The sequence below is a fragment of the Musca domestica genome, unplaced genomic scaffold, assembly GCF_030504385.1.
Source record: "Musca domestica strain aabys unplaced genomic scaffold, Musca_domestica.polishedcontigs.V.1.1 177, whole genome shotgun sequence".
NCBI classification, from domain to species: domain Eukaryota; kingdom Metazoa; phylum Arthropoda; class Insecta; order Diptera; family Muscidae; genus Musca; species Musca domestica.
This window is the reverse complement of record NW_026712235.1, coordinates 1,017,981-1,035,655: the sequence shown is the minus strand read 5'-3', so window position 1 is coordinate 1,035,655 and position 17,675 is coordinate 1,017,981. Positions and strand designations below refer to the sequence as shown.

The 17,675-nt window shown below is 34.4% G+C and overlaps 1 protein-coding gene across 1 annotated transcript in view; it reads right to left on the bottom strand.

The window, feature by feature from the left end:
- The window catches only part of LOC101891702 (estradiol 17-beta-dehydrogenase 11), an 82,915-nt gene extending 67,804 nt beyond the window's left edge, over nt 1-15,111 (bottom strand). Inside the window, exon 1 of the mRNA XM_059120782.1 lies at nt 14,513-15,111. Within this exon, the coding sequence (XP_058976765.1) occupies nt 14,513-14,692 (180 nt within the window). The 5' untranslated portion in view covers nt 14,693-15,111. The remainder of the gene's footprint in view (nt 1-14,512) is intronic.
- Between the last annotated feature and the right edge of the window lie 2,564 nt (nt 15,112-17,675).

The window sequence follows — 17,675 nt, the reverse complement described above, 5'->3', positions numbered from 1 at the left end:
CCAAAAATGTTGGACTTGGATTGAATATTGTTTGGAAGAAATAACCTTCTCCCCACTATAACAAACGTGGACCGAAAAAAATTTTCCATACCAAACATCGTAGGAAAAGTATAAAGCCTGTGATAAATTTGTATCTATCTAAAAAAAGTGAGTTAAAAGATAGACAAGATAGACATGGTACAACGAAGAGAAGGTAGGGTAACTTTGAAAAATTTGCAGGTATATTCAAGACCCAGGCGAAATGGCTGCAGATAAAATCTTGAAATTTTGCACAAGGGTCAGTCTTGGTGAGTAGGATTTTTGGAAATTCCTACTACAAGGGTACGAAAAGTACTAAAAATTTAATCATTCGTATTGGACAAACGGAATGAGCTAGACTCTTGAAATTTGGAATAAAAGTCACTGATGGAGGGCAGAATAGATGTACTAAAGGGTTTTTGGAAATTCTAACTTTAAAATTACGAAAAATTCTAAAAGGGTACTACACTTCTGAAATGGTACCATTTGGCATTATGGGAACAAATAGAGCTAAAAACTTGAAAATTGGTATGTGAATCAAGGTTGGCAAGTACGTTTGATAGTGGTTTTGGAAATGTCTACTAAGTGTGCGAACTGCGCTAAATGGTACTGAATTTGGAACAGTTTGGTTTAGGGTGAACTGACGAAGCTGGAATTTTGAAAATTTGTATTTGGGGACCCTGTTCTTTGAAGGTTTGTGATAAAGAGGTGCTTTAAGGAATGTACACTACAAGTGCTTTACAAGTACTAAATAGTACTATTTATGGCACTAAATGGTAGTTTATTTGGTATTGAAATCTTAAATTTGGTATTGGAGTCGCTTTTCATGTGTAGCCTGGATATATGGAGTTGGTTCCGGAAACGTGTACTACAAGTGCACGAAAAGTACTAAATGCTACTAAATTTTGTATTGGGTCCACGAATAGAGCTGAAATCCCGAAATTTGATATTGAGGTCTCTGTTGGTACCTAAAATTGAGATATGGAGGAGGTTATGGAAATGCGTCCTCTATTTCCACGAAAAGTACAAAATGGTATTAAATTTGGTATTTGGTGAAGGGATAGGATTGGGATCCCCAAATTTGATATTGATTGAGTTCTCTGTTGGTATCTGAAATTTGGTACTGGGTGTAGGAGCTGTAAAGCTAAAATTTCTCCTTGAGGTTTTGGATGTGCGTCCTATATTTGTACGAAAACCACTAATGAACACTAAATTTGATACTGGGTAAAGCTGAAATCCAAAAATTTGATGTATATGTCACTGTTGATGTCTACGGTTAAGATATGGAGTTGGTTTTTGAAAAGTGTACCATAATTGTTCCAAAAGTACGATGTGGTACTAAATTGGGTATTGGTTTAAGGGATAGAGATAAAATTCTTAAATTTGATATTTAGATTAGATTAGATTACTAATTGTATCTTAAAATTGAGATATGGAGGTGGTTATGAAAATGTGTCATATATTTGTACGAAAAGTACGAAATGGTACTAAATTTGGTAATGGGTGAAAGGATAAGGTTGGAATCCTGAAATTAGATATTGATGTCACTGTTGGTGTCTGGGGTAGAGCTCTGGTGGTGGTTTGATATTGATATTGAGGCCTCTGTTGGTAGTTGGAATTGAGCGATCGAAATGTGTACTATATTTGTACGAAATGTACTAAAGAGGACTTAATTTGGTATTGGGTGTAGGAATAGAGATTAAGTTCTGAAATTTGATATTTAGGTATCTGTTGGTATCTGGAATTGATGTATGAAAGTAGTTTTTAGAATGTGTATATTTATTGTTGGACAAGAACTAAATGGTACTAATTCGCGACTAAATCTTACTAAATTTGGTATTGAGTGAAGGGATAGAGCTGAAATCCTGAAATTCAATACTAAGTTTCCTATTGGTTTCTAGGGTTATATACTTTAAAATCGTTTTGGATAGGAAAAATTGGATATGGCCAGGACTTATCGCTGGAAAATTAGCAGGCACTTGCTGATAAGTTATATAGAGGCTATACGACAACAGGGTCCTGTATAGCCAATTATCTGTTAGATAAGGCGGTATTGTTAAAGCTGGCAAAATATGAGGAGTTTACGAAATTTTGGTCCTGTATAGGTAACTTTCTGTCATAGAAAATGGTATCCATTACGAACTTCAAATATCAAATTTGAAACATTGTCGTTGAAAAATTTGGCGTGCGTCTGTATAGTCAATTATCTGCCAGAAAAAGCGGTGCCTATTAAGAATTCCAAATATCGATTTTGAAATAATTCCCTTAAAATATATGGGTAAAGCTGACAATATATAGAATATCGGAAGGTGCCATTATATGGGGAATTGACGAAGATGTGGTTCTGTAGAAGTATTTTCTGTCATAGGAAGTGGTAACCATTACGAACTTCAAATACCAAATTTGAAACCAGTAAAGAAAGTCTTAAAGTCGGGTGGGGCCGACATTATGATACCCTACACCACTTTGCTAATTTAATAGAGCTCCGCATAACAATTAAAAGTTTTTATGTGAGAATTCAATCATACACGCTATGATTATAATTATAATTTAAAGATCAAAGGACTAAATATGCTTAAGCATTCGTATCTTGTAAATTCAGACTTGTAATGCCCATTTGGTGCACAATTAATTTGAAATCGGAGAAAGATATATATGGGAGCTATATCCAAATCTGAACCCATCTCGATAAAATTTGGCAAAGATATTTCTGAGCTGTATTTGATATATTTCGCTGAATATCGTTGTTACGGACTGCATATTACGGCTGTGGGTAACAAATATGACAAATCGGATGAACAGTATATATAGGAGCTATAGCTACATCTGAACCGATCTTCACCAAACTTGACATACTACCTTCCAGACTCAATTCGGTTGTAAGTGCCAAATTCCATCCCATTTGGACAAATATTAGACGTTTGGTACACAATAAAAGATTAATCGGACGAAGTTATATATATATGGGAGATATATCGAAATCTGAACCGATCTCGATGAAATTTAGCAAATGTATTTCTGAGCCGTATTTGATATATTTTCCCAAATATTGTTGTTACAGAGTGCATAGTACGGCTGCGGAAGACAAAAATAACAAATCGGATGAACAATATATATGGGAGCTATAGCTATAACTGAACCGATATTAATTAAATTAATTAATTAGGTTGTATGTGCAAAATTCGATACTATTCTGGCTGATATTACACGTTTGGTGCACAATAAAAGGCAAATCGGGCGAAGATATATGTGGTAGCTATATCTAAATTTTGACCAATTATCTCCAATTTCAATAGGATTTGTCCTTGGGCCAAACAAATGATTTGTGCAAAAATTCATCTTGATAGGGCAATGGGGCTATACGAAAACATGTGCTTTTTGTTTGGTCCAACGAAAAAACCTCTTGGATATATTGAGATCCAAATATGCAACATCTGCCCAAATCATATGAATTTTTAAATGCATTTTGTAGATTTGACCAAGAAGTAAGTCTGCTAAATTTGGGAAAAAAATCGGAATAGATATTTTAAATCTTTTGTGGTACAATTATATGAGGCTATACGAAAATGTGGGTCTTTGTAGATAATGTTCTATTAGAGAATATATTACCTATTGTCAAGACTAAATATCAACTTTAAAAATAGTCGCAAAAATCATTAAAATATTGAATATAGGGAGGGGTCATATAAAAACATCGATTAGTAGTTGCTGTTCTTTCAAGGTTCGGTTCTTTCAATTCGGTTTAAAACTGAGACCAAAATACCCAAAACTTTTTAAATCTACCGGTACAGGTACAGATATACCATATACGTGGACCTATATGACCCAATTTTTAAATACGGAAAATTCTACGGTCCTAGTATATCCATTCCGTTCGGAAGTTTGAGTAATTTCCACGTACGGATATGGCTAAATCGACATTTTTTAGGGAATAAAGTGCCTATTTCGAGTAGACACAAACGACTAACTTAATATACGAAGGGCTAAATGATACTTCCGATAAGAAAAGTTTAATATTTTCCACAGGAAAATTTTAACTCAGAATGGGAAACCGAAAACAGTCTCCCAAAAAAAACTGTAAACTGTAAGCTTGTGTCTTTCAAAATCATAATTATGGTCTCGCATATCATTCGCAAACAAAAAAAAAAAAGAAACAGAAAAAAATCGAAAAAAAAGACGCTGATAAAGAAGCGACAACATCTGTTCGTAAATTATATTTTCATAAATGAAACATTATGTACTTTAGTAAACTGTTGTTAGCAGTTTTGTTGTTTTTTATTGTAGTTTTTATGCACTCGCCGAGCTGACTCCCTCTCTGCTTTTAGCTTGACGACGTAGCCGGCAATATAGCTTAAGTTGGGGATTCTCCTCTTGGGTGTTGATTTGACTGAGAGTGTTGTTAATTTAAATGGTCAGCCGCTTGGTTGGGTATCTGGGGAAAATGATGGGTTTCAAGATGATTTGGCAGTTGATGGTGAGCGTTGATGGCCCTTTTGCCCGTGGTGAAGCATAAATTGATATGGAAAATTTTGTAGTTGTTTCTGAGACGACTGTTTTTTTTTGCGATATTGTCATTAAAAACGTTTCAATTTTTATTTAATTATATTGAAATTATTTAATTATATGCACCACGCGCGTTTTTGGCTTGCAGAGAAGCGGAGAGGAAAAAATGCAAGAATAAATATTTTTTGCTTATGGAGATATTGACTCTAGCCACAACTGCATACTACGCAGCCTCTGAAGTATCCAAACAAAAAAAAAAGAGAAGTTTGTTACTGTTTGTTGGTGTTGTTTTTGTCTTTTTTGTGATATTGTAGCATTTTTTTAACCATCACTGACCTTCCCTAACCAGTTACCGGTTACTGTAGGTTATTTTTGGTGCTCGCTTCGACAGGTTTAATTGTTGTTATTGTTTTGGTGTCTGTTTTTTTTTGTTTTATTTTTTTTCGAATATGTTTTTTTTTTTTTAAATTTATGTTGAAGGCGGACTAAAGCACCATCTTTAGCTTGAGTTAATCACATGTAAGCATCAAATCAGATAAAATCTATTAGTTGATGGTCTTTTTTCTTTTGGTAATTTATGGATGTATCTTGTGATCGCTTTTGTTGGAGGGGTTTTCTGTATTGGGAGAACAGTGTCAGCCTTAAGCAGTAGATGTTAAAAATCAATTTAAATGTAATTTAAAAAATATGTAAATATATATTGGAGATTGTAGTCAGAAGTCGAAGGTCGACTCAGTTGATTCGGTTCTTTGAGTGACTTAGAATTAAATTCAGGGGATTTTATTTACATTATGTTTATTTGCATACCGGAGGACAAAATCGCAATGTCTCTATATATTCCTATGTGGTGGAGCTGGCAATTTATATTGTATTTTTATTTACTGATAGAAGTTCTAAAACCTATTATTTTTTTTAAAGAAACTCGAAGCAACAGAACTACTTTCCATTATCCCTTTTTCGAACCCGTATTAAAAATTCCATCATAATTCCTTCGATGGAAATACTGAAGCAACGCCACAGGCAAGCAGATGGTTGCAATCCTGAAATTTTCTGAGGGATGGACCCTATTTTGGTTATATAATTTGTTTGTAAACTTTTAAAGGGGACAGAAGGAACGTACATATGCAGCTCTTCCAAATTGAACTTAATTAATGAAAATACTGCAAAATTTAAACCTTATCGGATGCCCTAAAGATATTGGGATACATAATTTCATACCTAATAGTAAGGTTCATTAACGAGTGTTCGATTGGTAAGGGTTATAAATAACTTAACGTAAAATTTGACCCTTTATGGGGAAGGTACCAAAAAGTATCACACCTGATTTGCGAAGCCTTTACACAATCGAATGATCCTTTCTCTATATATGAATGTAATCTAAAATCGGACAAATATTAGATAGTAGTACAAAGTCGTTGCCCTGTCGTAGGAGGTAGTGCCTATTACTTATTCCAGATACCAAATTAAGAAACATTCTGCTGAAAATTGTGACGCAAATCACAAAAATACAGACTGGGAATATAAAGTGCCAGTTTACAAGCAAATTCGGGTTAATTCTGACTAATTCATCTTAATGTTGCAACGTACCAGATTTGGGCTATACCGATAACTGTCTTCCAATTTTATGAGATAATTTTTGGAAATCGAAATGTATTTCCAGTTCTTTGCGAATAAATAATAGTCAAAATGTTCAACTTTTATGTGGAAGGTATAACAAGGGGTGGGCCGATATTTATCGTCTTCACCCCAGATATTGTATTTGTAGAAAAATCGGAATGTGCTAATTTTAGAAGGAATCAGATGCTTTTTTCGCATTTTATCAGTGATATAATTATTCGAAATTTTCACCCGATGTGGGGGTAGAAACATCGGGTGAAAATTTCGAAATAATATATTTTGGGATGTAATAAAAATATTGGGATGTGTAAAATTTTAAGAGAATCAGGTGCTTTTTTCGCATTTCTGAGAGCTTTAATTATTCAAAATTTTGAACCCGTATGGGGGAGGTACCAGAAGGAATAAGTGGATGGATTCCACACCAGATCTTGTGTTGGTGAAAATATTAAGATGTGCCAGGTTTGAAATGAATCAGATGCTCATTTCGCTTTTCATAAGCGTCATGATTATTCAACATTTTGAGCTGATGTGGGGGAGGTACAAGATCTTGTGTTGGTAAAAAAATGGGATGTGTGGAGGATTCTTATTTAAAATTTTAAAAAAGTTATAATTAATAAAAATTTTGACACTTTGTGGAGGAGGTACAAAATGGAGTGGACCGATATTGTCCATTTCAGCACTTGATCTAACTCTAACAAAACTATTAGGATTTGCAAAAATATTGGATTGGAAAAGTAAATTATTTTCTGTGAAAAATTTTGAACTTTTGTTGGGGATGTGTCTGAAGGAGAGCACCGATATTTCCTATCTTCAAACTCGATCTAAGTTTGATGATAATATTACGATATACCAAGTTTGGACCAAATCGGATACTCCCTTTGAAAGATATTGTGAGCACCAGTCCGCCAGACAGACAGACGGATGAACGGACATCGCTAGATCGACTCCAAATGTCCTGAAACAGATTTGGTCCAAAAGAAACCTAGGGTCTAAAACCGTTATTTCGATGAGGCACATTTTGGCTTATTAAATGATATATACCCTCCGAAGCCGTTTGGCTGAGGGCGTAGTAATATTGAACACATTGAAAGGCTTACAGAGGTTTTACTGAAATCGGAAGTAAAATTTTTTTTTATCTTGTAAAGAACTTCCTCAAAATCTATCAGAAAGCAGATCAGATTTTGGCAGATTTGTATCCTCCACCATGACAACATATATCACTTGTACTCAGAATCTCTCAGATTAGGAGTTACTTACTCTTTTTTTTTCAGGAGTATTCTATTGCCCACTGCGAACCCCAAATAGCAAATTGTATGTCATATTAAAATACCCTTAATATGAAGTTTCAGATTTCATAACATTAAATTCAAGTCAAATCGTGTGAAAAATATGGCCAAGAACATTAAAGCATCTAAACTCTGCCGATACAGTGTGAATCAATATTGAATATTTATAGACTTCAACACAAGGTGTTGGAGGTATTATAAGTTTGATTGGATCGAAAAGTTTACACAACTTCGAAATTTCAGAGTATATCGACCTTCCTTCCAAGTAGTATATCGACCTTCCTATCGCTCCAAGCTGAGTCGATCTGTATATGTGTGTCCGTTCGTATGTCTATTTAATTTGTTGTCACTCTGCAGGTCACAATTATGGCTCGATCCTCAGGATATTTCGCAGGAGAATGTTCGTAAAATATTAAGCGGTTGAAATTGACCAAAAACTGATTTTGCAGTAGCTCTACAGGTCACAATTATAAAAACATCGAAGCGGAATTTTTCTAGAGATTAAAGTTTAGGACAGGACAGAAATGCATCATTTTAGATTGTCATTGGCTAAAACATTTCTGTAAAAATAACAAAAATTTGGCTACTGGGATTTAAATTTCCAAACGTGATTTTGAATTCCCCTTACGACGACGAAAGGCAATTGCTGTGAAACTTTGCATAGGTTGTGATTGTTCTTCGAGAAATTAGTGCGATCTCTAATAATATTCAAAAGTAAAGCATCGGTATTTTACGAAGTTTGAAGTTTTTTATAAATCGCTGGCTTTTAGAAAATATTTGCTTGAGACAATGAGGATTATTTGAAATGATTCAATGACGCCAGTTTTATAACCTACGCCACACTGTGGTAGAGAGTATAATAGAATTCTACCTGCTTTGGTGCAATATATGATTAATCTCTTTCATTATTTACTCGTCTACTGCTTCAAGACACATGTTATAATTTCAATATCTCCATATCAATTTAAACACCAATTTAACATATTAAACACATTTTTCTCTAATGTCCAGTTAAACACCTTAGATTCCTTTATTAAACGCGATTTTATGCTCAAACTTGACCTTCGATCCGATCAGCTTAATTATGGCATAATCCATAATTCATAGAAAAATTCAAATTAAATCCAACGGAAAAAGAAGACACAACGAAATGAAAATAATTTGTATTAGAATGAGAGCCAACGGTCCATAAAAAAATAAACATCTACAAATTCTTTAAACACCAGAAGAATTTTGGATATACACATACTTATATATGTATGTATGCGTATGCATGTATTTTAACACATATATATTTGTGTTTCACAAGAACCTGTTAATTTCGCGATTCTAAATCTTGATATGTTGTTTTTTTTTTTTTTTTGGTTTAAGGAAGTCAGTTAAGCGTTTAGAGCGACGTTGTCATTAATGGCAATCAATTTTACTCGGAACTAAGAACTTTGGACATCTCTTCTTTTTTTGGTCCCAAGAAGTTTGTTTTCTAAGTCTTTCGTTGCGAAGGTCGTTGAGCCATCTAGCCACCTTTACTTCTAAATATTATTAATTATAATTGATTTTTGAAAAAATTGTTGTTCATGCTTAATTGAAATTTTATTCCGCGTAAGTTAAATAAATAAATAAATGTTGTTAAAATAAATAAATTCTAAAATGTGAGTTGTTTGCATGTACTTAGAATGTTATGCTTCACCAATTCACAAAATTAATTTGTTTTGTAATGTATTTGATCTTTTTTTGTACGCCATGTAGAGGGGATGATATTTGTTGGGGGCTTCCCAAAAAAAGCAGTATTGTTCAAAAACAATGGAAAAATTAACAAGTTATTTAATTCCTGTTCAGAAATACCGTATGCTATTGCATTACACTTCAAAACAGCTATTGAATATGAATAGAACGTCTTAAAAAAATATTTTCCAAGATTTAATCATGGTATGAACAAAAAAAGTTTTTTTTTTTTTTTTTAACTGATAGACCATCCACAAAATGTGGATTTAAAAAAATATTTGTTAACATTTTAATAATTTCAATAACAATCGTGGATTTTTTAAGAAATATTTTTTTTAAACAATTAGTCATAACCGTCGATTTTTGAAAAAAAATTTAAAGAACTTGTTATAATCGTGCATTAATTCTTAAAAAATAATTTTCCAAGATTTATCCAAAATTTGTGTTTTTTTAATATTTTATTCACGGTATTTACAAAAAAAGTTTTTTTTTAACAGATAGACCAAAGTTTGGGGATTTTACAAAAGTGTTTAAAAAATAATTCTACATGACTCACAAAAGTCGTAGATTTTTTTAAAATTATATTTTCTCACATTAATTATAAGCAAGGATTTTTTTTTAAAAAAATATTTTTAAACGATAAGTCATAACCGTGGTTTAAAAAAAAACAGTTTTTTCTCCACGTTTTATAATAAGGGTAAATTTTTTGAAATTATTTTTTATTAAACTAATAATAGGATATATAAGGATAAGTCAAAATTGTAGAGCTTTTAAAATATGAAAAGAATCACCCACAATCCTTGATTTTTTAAAAAATATTTTTTTCAAACAATTTGTCATAACCGTGGATTTTTGAAAAAAAAAAATAAAGAACTTGTTATAATCGTGCATATAAAAAAATATATTTTTAAAGGATAAACCATAGCCATTGATTTTGTAAAAAATATTTAAAAATGACTTCAAAAAGACTCTCTAAGGATATTTTTTCAGTTTTTCCATGGAAGAGCCATAATATGGCTAAGGTATTTTTTCTAAGGACATTTTTAGGCATAATCGAATCTCCTTTAAACAGCAAAATACTATGAAGTGTGTTTATATTAGAAATAAATGATTCAAAGGTCTTGAGATTTTATGACTTTTCGTCCCTGTGCGTATCATCCTAACTCCCCAGGAAGCACGGACCACAAATGTCAACATTTTGTATTGTTTCTTTAGTTCCCCAAAATGTGACCAAAAAAAAATTGTCAGGTAGAGCCTCAAAAATATGGGTCAAGTTAGAACGATTAATTTGATTTTCCCAAAGGCCAGAAAAATTAAGTTATTTAATCAAATATTGCTAATGTGGTCCATTTTAGCACCTGATGACAGACAAAACCATTCCCATTCCGTCTAAAACCATTATTTCGATGAGGAATGTTTTGGCCGCATTTAATGCCTCTGTAGCCATATGAATACAGGGTGAGATGAAAATACTGCCACCAACTTCAGACTGCAGTCATTTATAAGCCATTCGTCCGACAGCTGTTAAAATTATTTCAGTGACAGCTCATTATATTGTTTACAAGCGTACGAAAGCATTTTGGTGAGAATTTTCTAGGAAAAAAGTTATTCGTGATGGAATTCAAACGTGATAGTGTGATTTCTTTATATTTGGCTGGAAAACCACAAGTGGCTATCGTTAGAGCACTCCAGCATTTAAATGTGAATAAATCTTCTGTGTCTCGTACCATCGCTCGTTACCGTGATACTGGTAGCGTAGCCCGACGTCAAGGAAGTGGAAAACAGCAACATCAGCAGAAATGGTTCGAAAAGTATAGAAGCGACTTGATCGAAACCAGGGTCGCAGTGGCCGAAAAATGGCTCATGAGCTGAACATATCGCAATATTTTATTCGGCAAATATTGAAAAATGAGCTCGGGGTAAAGCCATTGAAATTTCAAAAAAAGTGCAAGAACTTACACCTCAACAGAAAGAAAATAGAATCAAAAGAGCTAAAGAGTTGCTTTGCCGAAAGTGGTGAACTGCCGAATATGGTTTTCTCCGATGAGAAAACATTCGTTGTAGAGCAGTTTGCAAAGAAACAAAATTATCGTGTTTACTTGCCAAGAGGTCAGCAAGCACCGGCCAAAGTGATGGTGTGAACTGCCATAACAGCCGAATGTCGCTCTTCGATCGTATTAATCGACCCTGGCATTAGAATAAATGCCGAATATTATCGCGAAAATATTCTGGAGGGTGTATTAGAGCCTTGGGCACGCAAACATTTTGGCCGCTGACTTTGGACATTCCAACAGGACTCAGCACCATCGCACTCAGCACGTACCACCCAAGAATGGTTACAAAATGAGGTCCTCGCTTCATTTCCAGCGCACAATGGTCACCAAAATCTCCGGATACAAATCCGTTGGACTATTGTGTCTGCAGTATTTCGGAAAGCAAGGTTTGCACTAAAAAATACCAAAATGTCGATCTCCTCAAGGAAGCGCTTCGCCGGGAATGCGCTAAAATACCTCAGAGCTAAAATACCTGGCGCAGCGTATAACGGTTTCATTGGCCGATTGAGGGCCATAATTCGTGCCAAAGGTGACCAATTCGAACAAATCTACTCTTATTCTAAAATGTGATGCTATTTCCGACATATTTTGCTTTCATTCAAAAAAATTTAAAAAAAAAAATGTAAAAGTTATGGCGTTTGACTTTGTTGCAGTTTTTTTTATCTCATCCTGCTGCTATAGCTCCCATACATTTGTTTCATCCGATGTTTGGTTTTAAGTAAAATGCAGCCCACAAGAATTATATTTGGTATCAGATAACTTATGGAGCTCGAAAATACCTCTACCAAATTTTATCAAGATCGTATCAGATTAGGATATAGCTCCCATACAAATCTTTATCCGATATCAGGTTTATTGTGCACCAAATGGCTAATATCAGGCCAAATGAACTGGATTTTGGCAATTCAAACTGAATTCATCCTAAAATAAAAACACGTATCTCAAATTTGGTGAAAATCGGTTCAGATATATGTATGACTCCCATATATACGTTTCATGCAATTTGGGCTTCTGAGTCCCTTACATGCATAATATGCACTCCACAACAATGATATTTGATGCCGGGCATCAGATACTACTCCAAAATATGTCTGTTAAAATTTATCGTGATCGGCTTAGATTTGGATAGAGCTCTGATATAAATCTTCATCTGATTTTACGGATATTACCAACCAGATATGTAATATCTGTCCAAATTAAATAGCTTTTTCTATATTGATCCGAATTTTACCATTTGGTAAAACTAGGTCCGGTATATCTATTGCTCCAATAAATATTTTCTAATATAATCTTCTTATCGATGTCATATCATGGTTCATAGTTGGTGTGATCTACTTCACATAAATTTCCAACATATATATTTTTTTACATGAGCTCTACTAAATACACATAGTGGTGTAGGGTATAATATAGTGGGCCCCGCCCGAATTTTGACCTTTCCTTACTGGATTTTTTTTTATTCAACAAGATCACATCCCCATCTTCCTCCGTTCTTCTTCAGTACAGAGCAACATTGAAATATTTTTTTTTTCACACATTTTCACTCTTAGAACGAACTCTCTATTTTGAGCAATTCTGCTCCCACTCTAATTTTTCAAATAGGAGTGACACGGGAGTTTTCCCACGCAAAACAAGAGAGTGAAGAGTAGACTCAGTAAAAAAACTCCCACTCTTCGAGCAATCCTGGTTGCGAGCAAGTTTCGCTCCCGATTGAAAATAAGCAAATCGGAGCTCTGGAGTGGCTAACGCCCGCCAAATCGATTCATATTTTGTTATTGACCCTATGAAACATGAAGTCGAGGGGTTTTACATGATTATCGCCTTGACGGCTTCAATCATGATGCACCATTGCACAGGGTCGCGATACGATACGTCGGCCAGCGCCCCTTTGGAATTACCCAGAGTTCTCTTAGAGAGTGGTAGCCCTCCACAGGGTTCTAGATCTATATGGGCTTCACTTCCCTTAAGGAGTTGAGAACTATCTTACACCTCTGCTGCTCTATGGGTCGCAGCACCCGGTTGAGAATGCAACACCACATCGAGCCGAAGCTCTACCCGCGATTTGGGTATAAACCACAACCACCGCGTTGCACCCAAAACAGGGGCCTCTCCATAGTCAGGCTAGATCAACAGATCTAGGGGCTCCTGACACCCGCGGCATCAGAATTGTCTCCGGTCAGACTTCGTAGTCGAAACTATTACCAGGTTTTGCTCCATACAACACGGGACTGGTCACCCAAAATGAGAGAAAAATTTAAGGCACGATGCAACACAAGTGCTACACTGATGGAGCAGTCTAATTACCACATTTACATGGACGTAGCTTTCTCACTGCGAGGAGCAAGGCCTATTCACCTCTTCCGCTTTGACACTGGCGAACGGCAACCGATTTGATTAGAAGTTACCCCCGACAAGATCTGAAGGATCTATGATGGTGACGCAGTGAGTTGAGATTCCCTGTGAGTTCCAACCACCTGCGGTACCAGAAAAAGACCTCTGACCCAATGAAACAGTACGAGTATTTTTTTATTTTTTCTTGTCACATTTTTCAGCCAAATATGTTTTAAAAATCTCTCTCTCTCTCAACAAATAAACAAAATTGCAAAGCCGGCCGATTTTATGTATTTTTTATAAATTCTAGCCCAACATCTCAGTGGGTAGATCACTTCTCGGATTCGTGATATTAAAAGACAATTTCCCAAAAAAAAAAAAAAAAAAAAAAAAAACAATATGTATCCTAAGTCTGGATTTTTTAACTTTTTAAAAAAATGTATATAAATTTTTCCTTAGCAGAACTTTCTATCCAAGAAGCCAATTTATCACAAATTAAATTGAAAACCCTTAAATTCTACAACTTCTAAGGTCTAAAATGTTAAAAAATTTATAAAAAAAAAAACGATTCTGTCTGCATTTCAATATTTTCAGTATGGAAGCATAATTAAATAGAGGTTTAAACAACATTAACGCCAAACTTGAGTTTTCTTACAATCGACTCTCAATCTGTAGAAACTTCCATAAGCCTGTCCGATTTCAGGTCATATTTTTCACAATTTAGCCGACTTTATTGCAAGCTTTAGAAGTCAAGGTCAAAATTGTTATAGTTGTTTTACAATTTTAACATTACAATTCATGTGTGATAGCGATTTATGCAAGCATAATTGGTTCAGAGCGGTCTGGTGGATATTAAACATCAAAATGGCTCAACACTATTGTTTTGGCATTTTTTTTTTATGGCTCATATAATTTCATAATTAAACATAAATCATATTCCATATAAACAACAAAATAATTTCAAAATCCGACATTACTCACCTTTAATATAAAGCCAATGGAGCATAGGATGAACATCATTACATCGGCAATGGCTTCCACCCAACTTTTCAAATTTTCATAGAAAGTCAAAGGAGTAGCCTTGCCGGCATTGGCTGATTGGGCGCCATGGGCCAAATGGCCATTTTCTGAGGCTCTATTGTTGTTATTTTCTTCAACCATGACGAGAGATTTGGGAGCAATTTTTGTGATTTAGTTAAAAAAAATTAAACAATATTTAAACACTTTGTTTTAATTTAAAAAAAAAATTTTGCACGTTTTATTATTTTTGTTGGGATTTTTTTTTTCAATTTTTTTTTGCACTTTTATTATTTTTGTTTTGTTTCTTTTTTATTTATTTTTTTATAAGATTACAGCACGTTGTTTTTTTCTTCTTTGGAAATTTCGAAAAAAAATTGTGTTAAGTTGTTGTTTCTGTTGGTTGCATTAGAATCGGAAAATGCGAATTAGACGTTGGGAAAACGATGTTATTTTTTCTTCAAAAGGGGAGATGGATATATTTTTGTTGGATTGCTTTTAGCCGCGTTTACACGTCCGCTCTCTTGAGCGCAGAAAACTTTTGTGATTGTTAAGTTGAAATGCAAAGCCTTCTCGACTTTAAGAAAACCGAAGGCAAAAGCAAAAAAATGAAATGAAACGCAAAAGCAAAAACAAACGACAAGCGCAAAAAAGCAGCCTCACAAAAAAAATCACAACAAACTCCAAAACCAAACACTGGCTGGATGGCTGGCTGACTGACTATCCGACTGCCTGAATGGCTAAGCGGTCTAAACCTGGCTTTAATATTGACTTTGCACCTGTATGCGTGTGTGTCTACTTTGTTTTGTTTTTGTTTGCTGCCGCTTAATATTGAAAGTGATTTTGCTACCTGATCTTGTGTGTATGTGGCTTAGTTGAAGCTTCAAGCCTTACATTCTGTGACGTCATTGTTAAAGCTTGTCTTTGGCGAAGCTTAAAAAATTGTCTATGCTTTCAAATTGTGCGGCATATTTTGTTGTGTTTTTTATTAGAAAATAAAAGTAAATAAATAGAGAAAACCTCCAACACAAACACTTTTCACAGCCACAATGGCCAAAAACGAAGAAAACAAGAAAATGCTTTTTTTATCCACACTAGACCTTCAATTTCTTTGCCGACTGACCACTGGCGAAACAAGTGGCCATTGGTTAGCTTTGCATTTTCTTTTTGTTTTCTTTTCGATTTTGTTTTGATTCGATGCCTGATATTGGCCTATTTTTATATTTTGTAATTACTTTGTAATTGTGTTTTCGCCGCCAATTACATGGCTTGATCTATTTGGCAAAGTAGGTTTTCAAAGAGCTCACAAAACCGGTTAATGTTTATGAATTACAAATTTTTGGATTTTTTGATAGGGGTATTTTGTGCCTATGTGTAGGAAAGATATGTGGGTTTTAATTTTTCAAGTAATAGAAAATTTTAGCAATTTTCAAAGTCCTGAAGGTGTGAAGTAATATTTGTTTTGAGCAAAACGAATGATCGTCAAATTGATCATTCCTCCGATTGGAAAATTTAATGGTATATAATATGAAACTTCAAACATTGAATAGTTTTTGTAAGGACATTACGGAATCGTATAAAAAATCCAAATATCAGGAGGTACCGCTATATTGTGTTATACCAAAAATTCGACCTAGTTTGAATACTTTTTGCGAGGAACTAAACTGCCCACTATAAACCTCAAGCATCAAATTACAGTTGAATTTGTTGATAATCGGGACCAAAAAAACAAGTTAAAAAGCAGTAAGTTCGGCCGAACCGAACTTTGAATACCCTCCACCACTTGGAATGAATTTGAAAATGTTCAAAAAATAAAATCCTTAAAAAATTTTGTTAAAATTTTAAAAATATCGAACAGACAAAACAAACTTACATGGTTATGTTACTTCGTTCAGGTTGAACGAAAGCATAACAAAGTGGAGAAAGATGTAAATGTTTATAAGTGCGGTTGTAAGATTTAGAAGATTTTCCAAAAGAATTTTAGTTTTATGTAATTCTTTTGTTCCTCTTCTATTGAGCTTACGATCTCGTCACTTGGGTAAAAAATGTTTTTTGCCATAGAAGTTATTTTTTTTAAATAACTTCTGGGGAGAATATCCCAGACAAGAAACAAGGGAACTGATGAGGATTGGTGGCTCTTTCCGAAACCTAGGTATTCCCTGCCTTACCCCCTGGTAAACATTACCATCGTTCTCCACTCATAAACAAACGTTGTTTTTATAAAAACAACAATAATGGGATTTCGCCTGACGATTTTGCAACAACAAAATACTATGGTATCCCAAACAAGCAAGCCAAACTCTGTTCTATTAATAGACACAGGCACGGTCGACGAAGGGGTTTTTGTTGTAACAGACAAAACAAACTTACATGGTTATGTTACTTCGTTCAGGTTGAACGAAAGCATAACAAAGTGGAGAAAGATGTAAATGTTTATAAGTGCGGTTGTAAGATTTAGAAGATTTTCCAAAAGAATTTTAGTTTTATGTAATTCTTTTGTTCCTCTTCTATTGAGCTTACGATCTCGTCACTTGGGTAAAAAATGTTTTTTGCCATAGAAGTTATTTTTTTAAATAACTTCTGGGGAGAATATCCCAGACAAGAAACAAGGGAACTGATGAGGATTGGTGGCTCTTTCCGAAACCTAGGTATTCCCTGCCTTACCCCCTGGTAAACATTACCATCGTTCTCCACTCATAAACAAACGTTGTTTTTATAAAAACAACAATAATGGGATTTCGCCTGACGATTTTGCAACAACAAAATACTATGGTATCCCAAACAAGCAAGCCAAACTCTGTTCAATATCGAATATAGCCGTTATATTGGGGTCTATACGACGTAGACCTACATAGGCATTGTTTGTCATAAGCCATTAGCATATTCAAATTCGAAACTTGAAATAAACGGTGAATAATGTAGCTAAAATCATCAAAATATCGTACACAGGAAGGTCCCGTTATATCGGAGCTGTACGAACACTGGGACCAGCATAGACAATTTTCTGTTACAGGCTGTGGCATCCATAACTAACTTCAAATACGACATCTCAAACAATTTCGGTGGGTTTTGTACATAAACTCGTCAAAATACCGAATATAGGGAGGTACTGATATATGGGGCCTAT